This window comes from Theropithecus gelada, chromosome 2, assembly GCF_003255815.1.
Source record: "Theropithecus gelada isolate Dixy chromosome 2, Tgel_1.0, whole genome shotgun sequence".
In the NCBI taxonomy this organism is placed as follows: Eukaryota; Metazoa; Chordata; class Mammalia; order Primates; family Cercopithecidae; genus Theropithecus; species Theropithecus gelada.
The window spans coordinates 186,174,630-186,188,415 of NC_037669.1; the positions used below are offsets into that span (position 1 = coordinate 186,174,630).

The window sequence follows — 13,786 nt, forward strand, 5'->3', positions numbered from 1 at the left end:
TTGTGTTATCACACCAAAGTCCTCAGGGGTTTTTGCAAGTACTTTTTTGTTCTTGTGCCTGGCTTTCAGATTTTTTTTTTTTTTTTTTTTTGGTCTCATTGTTGCAGATATCCACTTCACTCCTCACAGAGGTCATTGCAATATACCAGAAAGAATAAAGACTTAGGAGTTATCCAACCTATATTTTTATACTAACCCTTTCAGGCTGTATGAATTAAGTCATTCATCCATTCAACAAAGGTTTATGAATGCCCAGTTATTATATCAGGAATTCTGTTGTGTGTAGGGATGTGAGATATAAATATATCTTCAAGATTCTACAGTGTCAAAGTTTCCCTAAATTGTTCATTACTTTTTTATGGTATGTAATTTATATTATATTTAATTCTTAATAATGATTTATTTTCATAGGTTATTGGGGAACAGGTAGTATTTGGTTACATAAGTAAGGTTTTTAGAGGTGATTTGTGAGATTCTGGTGCACCCATCTCCCAAGCAGTATACACTGAACCCAATTTGTAGTCTTTTATCCCTCACCCTCTTTCCACCATTTCCCTGGGTCCCCAAAGTCCACTGTGTCATTTTTATGCCTTTGTATCCTCATAGCTTAGCTCCCACTTATGAGTGAGAACATACGATATTTGTTTTTCCATTCCTGGGTTACTTCACTTAGAATAATATTCTCTGATAATTTCTTTGCATCTCTACAGTGGAGCTGGGGCAGTAACTAATGGAGACGTTTTGCAAGAGTAGAAGATAAATACAATTAAATACACCTGGGATTCAAATCCACTCCATCTCCTCTATTCACATTCTGTATTCACAAGCTTATGGTTATGGAACACCTTCGTGCTAAGCACTGCTCCAGGCCCTGGGGATGCATCCGTGAGCAGGGCAATCAGCTCATGTTAAGCTTACATTCTTCAGGCAGTGGGGTGGACCGGGGTGCAGGAGAGACTGACGATCAGCATGTAAATATATGACACAGTCTCAGACAATTGATATAAAGACATATGGGGTAAGGATAAACCAGGGACGGATTTCTTTTTCTCCCCTACTTCTCACCATAATTTGCACAAATGTGTTGGTTAATACATAAATCCTTACGATTTGTATCAGACTTTAGTACTAGATACTACTTTTTCAAGGTGTTACCTCATTCTGAAAAAAAGTCTAAAGGTTGTGATTTGTATTATATAAACCATATTTCCTGTCTTTAGTCAATTTTATATATTTAATTTACTAAAAATGAAATTTACCAGGACAAATAATTAAAACAGACATAATACTAATAATTATTACATTGAATGTTAAGGAATTAGGTAAACATGGTAATGTGAAGTGTATAAACAAGACAGACCCTGTAAAGTCCACTTTTAAATAGAGTTAAAGCATAATGAACAGAAAATTTTAAAAATAAAACATAGGACTTATGGGGACTAGGAATATAAATATGTAAAAATTAATAAAAGGAAATTGTTCCTGAATGGCAAGGTGATTAATTTTAAAGTTTAAAACTTCTATTTTTATGCCACCAAAACTTAATAATATGTATCCCGTTGTGATAAAGTAAAGTACATTTTAAAGACTCTGATTTAAGCTATTTTAGTACCGAGAGTTGGAAGAAATAAAGTCAGGACAGGTGAAAATATATATTTCCCTCACTTTGAAGGGAACCACATGAGGGAATTTAGCAATATGGGGGCAGATGGTGGGGGAGGACATCCTGCTTTGGAAAGTGAGTGTGTGAGTTCTCAGCTGTCTGCCATGGTTCTTTGTTACTGCTGATTCTTCAGCACAACACATATATAGCCAATACAAATATAAAATTATTTTGCCGGCTGGGTGTGGTGGCTCAGGCCTGTAATCCCAGCACTTTGGGAGGCCGAGGTGGGCAGATCATGAGGTCATGAGGTCAGGAGTTTGAGATCAGCCTGACCAACAATGTGAAACCCCGTTAAATTTTGTAAAAATACAAAAATTAACCGGGTGTGGTGGTGTGCACCTGTAATCCCAGCTACTTGGGAGGCTGGGGCAGGAGAATTGCTTGAACCCAGGTGCTGGAGGTTGCAGTGAGCTGAGATCGTTCCATTGCACTCCAGTGAGAGTTCGTCTCGGGGTGGGGGGGGTGGTATTTTGTCATCATTGTTAGTGAATCTTTAGAATAAAACACGTACAGATTAGGCAAATTTATATTTAAGAAAAATCCATAAACATGTATCTTTTTCCTCCATATAAACGTCACTCAGTCTTACTCTCTGGGTGGGCCGGTCATCTTATCACTGAGTAGCAGTAGTCCAAAGAATGAGGCTCAAGACCTTGGTCTGCCACCTATTGATGGAATATGTGATCTTGACAAGTATTTTAATGTTATTCAGCTGTAGCATGTTGACAGTAATATTCATTCTATGACTTCGAACCATATAAACTTGGTAGCATTCCACCATTAACCTACAAAACAGTAAGTTCCTAAGGTTCAGTGTAATACATAATTCATAATATGACTATCAAGTGGAGTATATGTGAAAGTGGTTTTGTACTGAAGTTTTACAGGTGTGAATCATTATGTAGCAACAGGCTATTGAATAATATCTGTGTGATATATCATGCTTTCTGAATTGGGTCACCATCCCATATTTAAAGTACTAAAATATTGATGAGGATGATAAGAAAAACACATGAACAGTTACAATAAAAAAAATCAGGTGTGAACCAAGGATCCTGCCTCACTGGTCCAGGGTCACTTCTTATTTCCAGGTCCATATCTGATTGCTCGTAATTCCCTGGGTTGACAAATATTAGCCCAATGATCTCCCACTTCTGTTTTGTACTCCACATATAATGGTCCAAGAGAAAGTTTCTACAACTTCACAAGTGTTAACTCAAACTGCAATTTATTTTAAAATCTTTAAAGGTCTTTTATATACATCAGGGGTTGGAAAACTTTTTCTACACAGGGCCAGAACATATTTTTGACTTTGTGGGTCACATGGTTGCTATTGCAACTCCTCAACTCTGCTGTTATAGTTCAAAAGCAGCCATATAGCAACACCTAAATAAATATGACAGTGTCCTTAAAAGACTTCACCTACAAAAACAGGTGGGATGTATTTTGCCTGTGAGGAGTAGTTTGCTAACACCTAATCCAGATGAAAGATTACAGTGCAGATTCTTAACTAAGCTTTCAGCGATGAGACTTGGATTAGGAATGTGGATTAAGGTCTATAAAATCTTTGAAAATCAAACCCAATCACTTATATGTATGTCAGTACGCATATTTCATTTTTACTTTTTTTGTTTATTGTATAAGATTGTTCAGAACTATCATCAGATTCCCATAATAGAGTCTATAATTGAGAAAATGTTGAAGGCAACTGCAATTGGATTATTTTCTGCATGCATCGGACTAGTGTCTGAAGGTTTTAGGGCAGTAAACCTTTCCTCAATTTTTAAATCTCTCACTCAGCATTCTGAGCTGTCTCACAAAGAGTGGGCAGCCTTATGTGGTACAGATATCTATCTTGGCTGAAGTTGCAAAGTCACTGTTAATAAGTTAAGAGTTTGGACTAGATGACTTCTAACCATTAGACCTTATAATTTTTTCCAAGAAGGTCTACTTTTTCTTTTTACATATTTTCTTTTCTTTTTTGTCTAAATTCAATTTGTCACATTGTTTAATCCTAAGAAACCTCCTCTACAGGTTTCAATTTCCCCATAGCCCTTCCTGAGCTCCATTTTCATGTATTTCAGTCATGGATGTTACATGCATTTTCCATCAAATTTTCACAGTTGTGTAAAACCCTAATGTATTCCAAACTTGATGTCATGGTGATTACACTTACTCAAATGTCTCCTAAGTTCTAATTTGGGGGCAGTTTGTCAATAAATACCCTGTTTGTAAGCATGCAGGTTACTATGTTTGCATGCTATAATGTTAAAATGGCATTTTAAACAAGATACTCAAGTATTCCTTATCTTTGTCTTCTACCAAATGCCAGATTCTAGACTGAAATGGGTCAAAATATTAACTGAGGAATTTAGTACAGTGAAGTTTGATAACATGTTTTATGTTTGTGGAGTTAGACAGTACAGTTTGCAAAAGTGCTAACTGTACACTTTATATCTGAAGAGCTTTGCACAACGACCCAGGATGGCTAGGCTCCAGAACTAGATACTTGTGGACTTCCTGTGGGATATGAGTCAAATCCCTATGAGTTTCATTTATAAAAAGAAAGGAGTAGAGATTATGAGAAATAAAGCCCTTTCTAGTTTTTCCCTTCTACAGATCTGTCAAAAAAAAAATAAGGAAAATAATATTTTTGAGTGCCAGTGTCTTATTAGTTGGGGCAACAGACCTACCTACACAAAATGGAAACGCCGTTTCAATGTGGGTAAATTTGTGGGTAAATTATGATAGAATGAACTAAGGACAAGAATACTTAAAGCATGCCAAATTGAGACTGTGAACCTAAACAAGATATACAAATATTGTATCCTTTCTAGGTGAACTCATTGTTGGCAAATGTAAAGAATATGACTCGGGGGAAGATGGTGGATTATGTAAAAGGTCAATTTGTAAGGGCTCAAGTATGAAAACAACCTGTAGGATACAGCTGGTGTATTAGTTTGCTTTCATGCTGCTATGAAGAGATACCTGAGACTGGGTAATTTATAAAGAAAAGAGATTTAATGCACTCACAGTTACACATGGCTGGGGGAGGTCTCAGGAAACTTATAAAATCGCAGAAGGCACCTCTTTCACAGGGTGGCAGAAGAGAGATGAGTGGAAGCAGGGAAATGCCAGATACTTATAAAACCATCAGGTCTCATGAGACTCACACATTATCAGGAGAACAGCACAGAGTGGGTGGTGCGGAACCACCACTATGATCCAATTACTTCCACCTGGTCCTGCCCTTGACACATGGGGATTATTACAATTCAAGGTGAGATTTGGGTGGGGACACAGAGCCAAACCTTATCAGCTGGCTAAACAATTTGTAAGGAGGGTTTGCTCCAAAGAATGGGCGACAAAGGTGATTAGATTTTGTCAAGGATGCAGGGTTAATGATTGTAAATTCTCTGTCACAAAAGGAGTAACCTAATGAAAATTCTGCTTGAAAAGGCTGATCATTACATAGTCCTTTAAGTTAGGAGAAAATGCTGACTAACGAAAAAGGCAAGAAAGTTTAGTGGGATGGAGAGCATGAGTGAAGGGGATTATATTCAGATAAATCATTACCTTTAAGAAAGAAATTGGTTAGGATATTCCAACTCCCCTCTCTTGTCTTTTGTAATTCCAACTCCCCACTCCTGACTTTTGTAATAAAGCCCCTTGAAGCCCCGAGAGGGGTAAAGTTGCCTCATTTAATGTAGCCAGTCTAAGACAAAAGTGATCTAGAAGAAAATGAGTAGTGATGAGGGTATTTTTTTGACCCAAGGTCACAGATGGAAGGGAGGGATAAGTTTCATATAATTATTTTATTTTTATGTGACACTTTAAAAACTTGAACAGACCATTCAAACACACTATCTAATAAGTTTAATTCAGCAAGTATGTCCTGGATGCAAATGATGTAGCACTTTTTGTGATAGAACCAATGCATTGACTACCAGGCTCTGTATAAAAATTACGTAGCACATTTAAAGAAAACCTCTCAGCCACCCTCTGAGGGAAGCATAGTTGAAGAAACTAAGGTTCAAAGACACTGAGTAACTTGGCCATGGCCTCAAAGCATGTCATTAGTAGAATTGAGATTGAACCTAGGTCAGCCCCATTCCAAAACTTGTAATTCTTCCACTCGATCCTCAAGGAGCTGTAAAACCACAAGAAATACAGAGTTGAGAGAGAGATGTTTCACCCACAAATTACCTAAAATCCTCTGCAGTAGATTAATTGTTGAACAAGCAAAGTATCACAAAGTAGCATTGATGAGATGAAATAAAAGAACAAAGTTCAAAGGAGAAAAACTATACTGAAATTCGGACCTAGGAAGTACTACGTAAGGAAGAGAACATTGAGGGTTGGGTAGGCATGGGAAAGGCAGTGGGGTGGAGATCCTCGTCTCCATGCTGTCATGTGCAAGGAAGCTGAAGTTTGAGTAGTCTGGAGGCTTGTCCAGGTTTTCACAGCTGATTACGGTGACATTAGAAATACAGGGAAATGACTTTTAGGAGTCAGAACCTAGGGATAAAAGCGAAACAAAAAAAATAACAAAATAAGTAAAGACAGGAACCAGAACTTACTATGTGGAAATAAGGGAAATAATAGATGATGAGTATGGAACCAATGCTGTTTTTCTCTCTTCTGCTTTAGAGATAATGTCTTCCTTCTATATAACACTCTTTTTAGAATCTACCTTGGTCTTTATTATTGAAGATGTTGGTCACATTATCAGTCTCTTTAGAAACTGAATCTACACTTCTGCCAACTTAAAAACTCTTACTTTTTCAAATCTCACACACTAATATCATTATTGTTGAGAGCCTACTTTGTTTGGTAATGTTTACCTTCTAGAGCTCACCTGGCTTTCAAGCTATCAGGCATCCTGTTTAGATCTTTGGATGTTGGAGATGTCCTTATGGGTCCATGTATATGGCCACTCATACGGGAATTTATCTGCTTTTTGGTTTTTGAATAATTCATGCCTTTGTTCACTTCTATTTTTCACATTTGTTATGAATTGCATTTACTTTTATTTTTCCTATTTTCTTGTACTTCAGTTCTATCTGAAGACAAATTTTAATGTGAATCAAGCATATTCAAAAGTGTCATCATGAGAGTATTTATAAATTTCACTTCAGTGTTAAATCCATTAACTTTTACTTCTTCTCTACTAGCTATTTGGCAGTAAATAAACCAAGTAGGCCACAATCTCAAAAGAAAAGTGAAGAAAATTAATGTAACCTTTTAATTTAAAGATACTGGATTATCAGATGGTCTTCTAATTATAGGGGCCTCATCAATTCTGATATCCCACTCTTCCATTTCTACCAATTTAACTTTGTTAATTCCTGCCCTATATAACTGTTTTGACCTCATAGAGACATAGTTTTCTTTCTTTCTTTCCTTTCTCTCTCTTTCTTTCTCTTTCTTTTTCTCTCTTTCTCCCTCTGTGTCTCTCTCTCGTTCTCTCTCTTTCTCGTTCTCTCTCTCTCTTTCTCTCTTCCTCTTTCTATCTCTTTCTCCTTCTCTTTCTCTTTCTCTCCTTCCTTCCTTTTTTTTTTCGAGACAGAGTTTCACTCTTGTCACCCAGGCTGGCATGCAGTGGCACGATCTCGGCTCACTGCAACCTCTGCCTCCTGGGTTCAGGTGATTCTCCTGCCTCAGCCTCCAGAGTAGCTGGGATTACAGGCACCTGCCACAATGCCCAGCTAAGTTTTGCATTTTTGGAATAGACAGGGTTTCCTTGCCCTAGACCCTCTTCCTGCCCTCTCCAATCTGAATCCAAAGCTAGCCTTCACAACTCCCTTAATTCTCTGATGTAACCTGTTCAGTGAAACAACAGTAGTATTGTTTTTATCTATTTTTTGTTCCTTTCCCCAGTGGTATAAGCTGAAGAGAATCACATAACTGTGTAGACTGGGATATGACAAATTCATATTTTCTAACCTGATTCACATTTCTAAACCCTCACCTTTTTTCCCCAAATAGTCACTTAATGTCTGACCCCCTCAATATTCAGCAGATGGCCTTGTCTTCCTCCTGCTTCATCAAGAAAATTGAAGTCATCAACCTTGACTTCTATTTATCTTCTATGAAAATATTTATATCTGTGCTTAATTTTGCCATCTACTTCATCCTAGAATGAGGGGTTAAGGGGTTTTAGTTCAAGACTATCCTCTCTACCTATGCCTTGACCTTTTCCTACCTGCCTATTGCAGGGTTTCTTACCATGCCATTCCCTTTCTTTCCAGTATCTTGAAATTTTCTCTTTCCACACTAGGTCCTCCCTCTTTAGTCATAATTTAGGTTCTTCTAATCCAATTGTATCCAAAAAACATTTCTTTTTACACACACCTCCATTTACTCCTCAAAACACTAAAATATTTTGAGGGTATCATTAATCTACAGAAGGTTCTAATGTCAAGGTTGGCAACGACCTCCTTATGTCAAATCTAGTAGGTATTTTTCAGGTCTTATCTTCCTAGATCCCATTGCCATTGAGTAACGTTGATTATTTTTAATTTTGTTTTTACTTTGGCTTCTAAAATACCATAAATTTCTTAAGGTCTGTTAGTTCTCAGGTTTTCTAAGTGGAGCCCCGCATACCTTTTCTCATTGCACCTATTCTGCATAGGTCATTGTATCCACACTCAGATTCATTTTTACCCTATGAGGAAGATTTCTGTTTCTAAACTTGTGGTCTGTTTTTCTTCCTAGAGTGTAAGGCTTATTTAAGTTGGTTTCACTTTTTACATTGAGGAAATTGTAGATTTACATGCAGTTGTAATGAATAATACAGAGAGATCCCATGTACCCTTTACCCAGTTCCCTCAATAGCAACATCTTGTACAACTACCATATAATATAAAAACTGCCATAGTGACATTGATAAAATCCAGTGATGTGACTCATAAATCCTCAGTTCTACTTGTACTTATTTGAATGTGAGTATATATATATGTGTGTGTGTGTATTTCATTTAATACAATTTTATCACATGTGTGGATAAAACTAGGTTTGAGTTCTGGGTACTTAGAACTCAACATGCTAAAATGCAATTTACAATCTCCCTTTCTTTAAGCCAGATCTTTCAACTATACTTACCGATGTAGTTAGTAGAATCATCAACCACGGTTCAATCAAGCTGGAAACGTAAAGTCATCTTTGACTCTTCATTCTCCTTCACTAGTAACACAACCAATACATGATTTAGCCTTTTTACTAATAACTGACTTTGTCCCTATCTTCTCCATTCCCGTTGATTTTGCCCTTTCGTTGTCTTACTTGAACTGATGCAGGAACATTCTAAATAGTCACTTTACCCATAAACTGGCATGCTGTAAATTCTTCCATCACACAACTTCCAGATTTACCAATACAAAACATAGTCTGACTGTGTCTGTCTCATGAATCAAATCCTTTAATACTGACTGGTGATAGATACTCTACTCCACACATGTGATAAAATTGTATTAAATGAAATACACGCACACACACACATATATATACTCACATTCAAATAAGTACAAGTAGAACTGAGGATTTATGAGTCACATCACTGGATTTTATCAATGTCACTATCGCAGTTTTTATATTATATGGTAGTTTTACAAGATGTTGCTATTGAGGGAACTGAGTAAAGTGTACATGTGATCTCTCTGTATTACTCATTACAATTGCATGTAAATCTACAATTTCCTCAATTTAAAATTTATTTAAAATATTTTGAGATATTTAAAATGTACATATCATTTATATATAAATATTTTAAATGATATGTATTTATATCATTTAAATATATAAATATATATCATTTAATATATTTTGAAATATATAAATACACACACACACTCACCACAAGTACTGACATAGCCTTTTTAAAAACATAGTATGTAAGTTTCTTCTTATCTCTCTGGCTTAATCTCCCAGCATTCTCTGCCCAAAATTTTTCACCATATTAACAGAGTTGCTTGTGATTTTCTCACACGTATCAAGCTATTTTCCATTATAGTATTTTGTTTATGCTGTTGTCATAGAGTGCCCACTCTGTACCATTAGCTCTTACCTGACCTGCCTAATTTTTAACAGTTAAGACTCTTTCCTTCACATTGTTCATCTTTATGTTTTTGTGGTGCTGTCTACACTGCTAACACATTAACTGTAGGTTTGTTTTCCTGTCTTTCCTTCTATACCATCAATTCCTAGAAGATGAGACACTATTATACACCTTTTATTTCCAGTTTCCATTATGCTTCCTGGCAAATAAATCCTCTATGCATGTTTAACTTGAGCAAATGAATGTGCTATCGCAGGTAGCTTAGAAATCAGCATTAATAAATCTAATACTATTAACTTCTACTGTATTACTAGGCCAGAACACACATTTGAAATTTGAAGAAGGTGATTGACTATCCTAATACAGTATTTTTAAAAATTCTTTATAACAGGAACAGTAACAATTAAGAACTTAACCAATTTTATCCTGGGATAAAATTAGTCTACTGATTATCACAAATCACATATTAAGATGATCTGCCCACGTGATATTTAGATTTGGAGAATGCATCATCTGAGAAAGCTGATGTTTTCCTCCAAATATATAGGAATAAATATCTAAAAAAATAAGTACAGCAAACTTCAGGGCTCAGCAGCAAAATGAAGCAAACAGAAATAGGATTCATTTGCAAAGTGTTCAGATGTTTGCTTATTATTAAATCTAACATACAATTCTACACTTTAATTAAGAGCCACCCACACATCAAGGTAAGTAACTGGCGATAACAAATTAAAAAATATTAGGTCCGCAGGTTTGAGTTTATTGTCCCTGAGTGTGATTCTAAGATTGTGGTTATGGGAGGGACGATTAAACTGAGGAAAAAATTTAAATTTTCTGAGCTCATTTCTGTTTCCGGGTTCTGTTTCTTACCTGCTGGTGGCAGGATGGGCAGATAATCATTTGAGACTCTTACAAAATGGGTTTAATGATAGGTCAGACTTGCTGTCAGATTTAATGAGGAAATGTTTATTCTCTTTTCAGAATCTACAGAACACAGATGTTGGATAGTGGAGGTATAGAGCATAATAATACTATTAGTTAGGAAAGGAGAGCTTTGATAGAAGATGAGATTGTCTAGCATTGGAGGTCTGCCTGATTTTCTGGCAGAATTGGATTCATTACACTGCCTGAAGAAATGCCAATTGTGTAACTTGTAACATGTGCTACATATATACCTGCATGATTTTATAGATTCACTTGATGTTTTCATGATAGAGTATGCTTTAATTTAAATATTCAGTGTCATAAATACAGAAAGTATAATACTAGTTTCGTTTTTGTCCTTTTAAGTTTCGTAGAAACCCCAGCTCATTTCTCTTGGAAAGAAAGTTATTACCGATCCACCATGTCCCAGAGCACACAGACAAATGAATTCCTCAGTCCAGAGGTTTTCCAGCATATCTGGGATTTTCTAGAACAGTAAGTATAAAACAAGCAAGAAATGTTATGCTTGAACTCAATAGGTATGTGGGTGGTCAAAATATTACTTAGTAGGGTATGTTTTTTCTAGAATCAGTAGAAGTTATTTAGGAAAAGTTAATGACTCCAATGCCATCGCTTTGTTCAAAATTCAGTGGTGATTTTTTTCCATTTCTAACTCCAAAAGATCCTTACTAATCCAAGGTGATGTAATTTTGGAGGGCCTAAGCCCTCCTGCACCAAATTCACTTCCCCAATGTTTCTCTGATACTCAGAATCCATTCCTTTGGCTTGAAGACTTATCTACTTTTATAATACAGGTATTCACTGAGAAGATAAAATACTAAATTGTGTTGTTTATACCTTGCTGTGAAAAGTATTATTATTTCTTTATTCAAAGCAAGTTTGTATAAGTGAATAAATTAAGAAAAGGTAAAAAGAGAATTTCAGCACACTGGAGACCCTTAGGAATAGAGTATAAAATACTCTATCACAGATGCAGCCATTATTTCCTGCATCATACCCAGTAATTATCTGAGAAGGGCAGAGGTCATGATCCCCATTTAACAAATGAGGGTTGGATTTGAACTGCTTGAAATTACACATTTGATAAGTGATCGAGCCAGGACTCAAACCTAGGGCTTCTAACTTCAAGAAACCAATGAGCCTTGCTGACTTTGAATTAGAAAGTACTTGTTGTTAACAACAGCACGAGTATGTTTTAGTCCCTTTCCATGCCTAACTCACTTTTTTTCTTTCCTATGTGTTAGGCCTATATGTTCAGTTCAGCCCATTGACTTGAACTTTGTGGATGAACCATCAGAAGATGGTGCGACAAATAAGATTGAGATTAGCATGGACTGTATCCGCATGCAGGACTCGGACCTCAGTGACCCCATGTGGGTGAGTGGCATGGGCTTTCTCTTCAGTCTTTGGGCCTATGCTATTTATAGCTCTGTTAAACCTGTCTTTTCAATAGTGTGTAAAAAGGCTAGTGGCTCTGAATGACCAAGGCCTTTGGGAAGAGAGTCAACATTGTTAGCTGAGAGAAGATTTGGTGTGGATTATGGATTCTGGGTCTGCCTCAAATATCTATAATATATGTGTTTCCATTCGTATGGGGAGGGAGATTATTTACATCTTTTATCTTGATCATTCCCCATGTCAACCCCAATTTAGAAAAGATGGTACCAGCTCAAGGCTTTCTAGCTGGTAGGGACAGCAAAATAATATATATATATAAAAATAAATTTCTGATTCATATATATATATATATATATATATATATATTTGACAGAGTCTCACTCTGTCACCCAGGCTGGAGTGCGGAGTGCAGTGGCATGATCTCGGCTCATTGGAACCTCTGCTTCCCTGATTCAAGTGATTTTCCTGCCTCAGTCTCCCAAGTAGCTGGGATTACAGACATGCAACACCACACCTGGCTAATTTTTGTATTTTTAGTAGAGACAGGGTTTTGCCATATTGGTCAAGCTGTTCTTGAACTCCTGTCTTCCTGTGATCTGCCCACCTCAGCCTCCCAAAGTCCTGGGATTACAGGCATGAGCCACTGTGGCTGGCAAAGAATCAGATTTTAGATCTGAATCCTATCCAGAGCACTTCCTACCATAACAAACCGCTTGTCTATCCTTCTTTAATGCAGGAGGAATTTATGCACATGAATTCTATGTGCATATGCAGGTTTAAGTACCCGGTGATAGAATAAGAGGGAAGAAAAAACTAATACATGAAACAGGCTTTTCTTGGCTATACCACTGAGTCACTCATGATCTCAGGCCCCAGTTCCTCATTTATAAAGTGGTGAGATCATAGATGTTACATACTTCCCAGGTAAGCTAAGGAGTTTAATGGGTTAATCGTATTAATACACCTTTCTGTGATGTTTAGATTTCCTGTGTTTGTGCATTTTCATAATGTTGGTAGATTTTCTTTCTTTTTTTTTTTAAATCACTTATTTACTGCACAAGTCCTGCTATCTTTTCTACCAAAAATTTCTAGAAAAATAGTGGGGGTAAGTTAGACAGTGGGATATCATAGAGTATCTGTTGACAAGATTAAGGGGAATGATTTTAAAATGGCTTACCTTGTTTGATATGTTTTCTTGGAATTTTTGCTGTGTACATTTGGATATAGAATATACTGCTTAATATTGGGAGGAAGTCAAGTGGAGAAAGGCAAGAGGAAACAAAAAATGAAAGTTATAACGCGGCAAATACATAGATGCTTTGTCACTAATTTAATTAGGGAAAAATACATTTTTCATTGGCCCCTTTCATTCCAATACAGATATAGTTCTCAATCCTTGAGCCAGTGAAATGAAACTATCAAATAATTCCAAGGGGCAGGTCATTCAAGGCCTTGGAATATGTCATAATTCAACATAAATATGTGTAAACTCTGATTTGACAGTTAAAAATTAGGACATTCCCAATTCTCATAAAATATCATCTCTTAAGTTGATGGATAGGATCCACTTAGGAAAACCTGTTATTCTCTCCAGGGATTTTCTGTTCTGAGTCTTGGACTCATAAAAGTTGGCAAAAAGTTAAAGAAGTTAAAAAATGAAGAATTTTCTCTTACACACTGAAGCATGTAGTTTTTTGCTTGTTTTTTGAATTTTGTTTTTT

General features: G+C 36.3%; 1 protein-coding gene across 5 annotated transcripts in view; it reads left to right on the plus strand.

Annotated features, from left to right (window-relative positions):
- Positions 1–13,786, plus strand: part of TP63 (tumor protein p63) — a 263,807-nt gene that overhangs the window by 93,541 nt on the left and 156,480 nt on the right. For all 5 annotated transcript variants that reach the window (XM_025377202.1, XM_025377205.1, XM_025377206.1 and 2 more), the window contains exons 2-3: positions 11,013–11,141; positions 11,912–12,044. In XM_025377202.1, the coding sequence (XP_025232987.1) occupies positions 11,013–11,141; positions 11,912–12,044 (262 nt within the window). The remainder of the gene's footprint in view (positions 1–11,012; positions 11,142–11,911; positions 12,045–13,786) is intronic.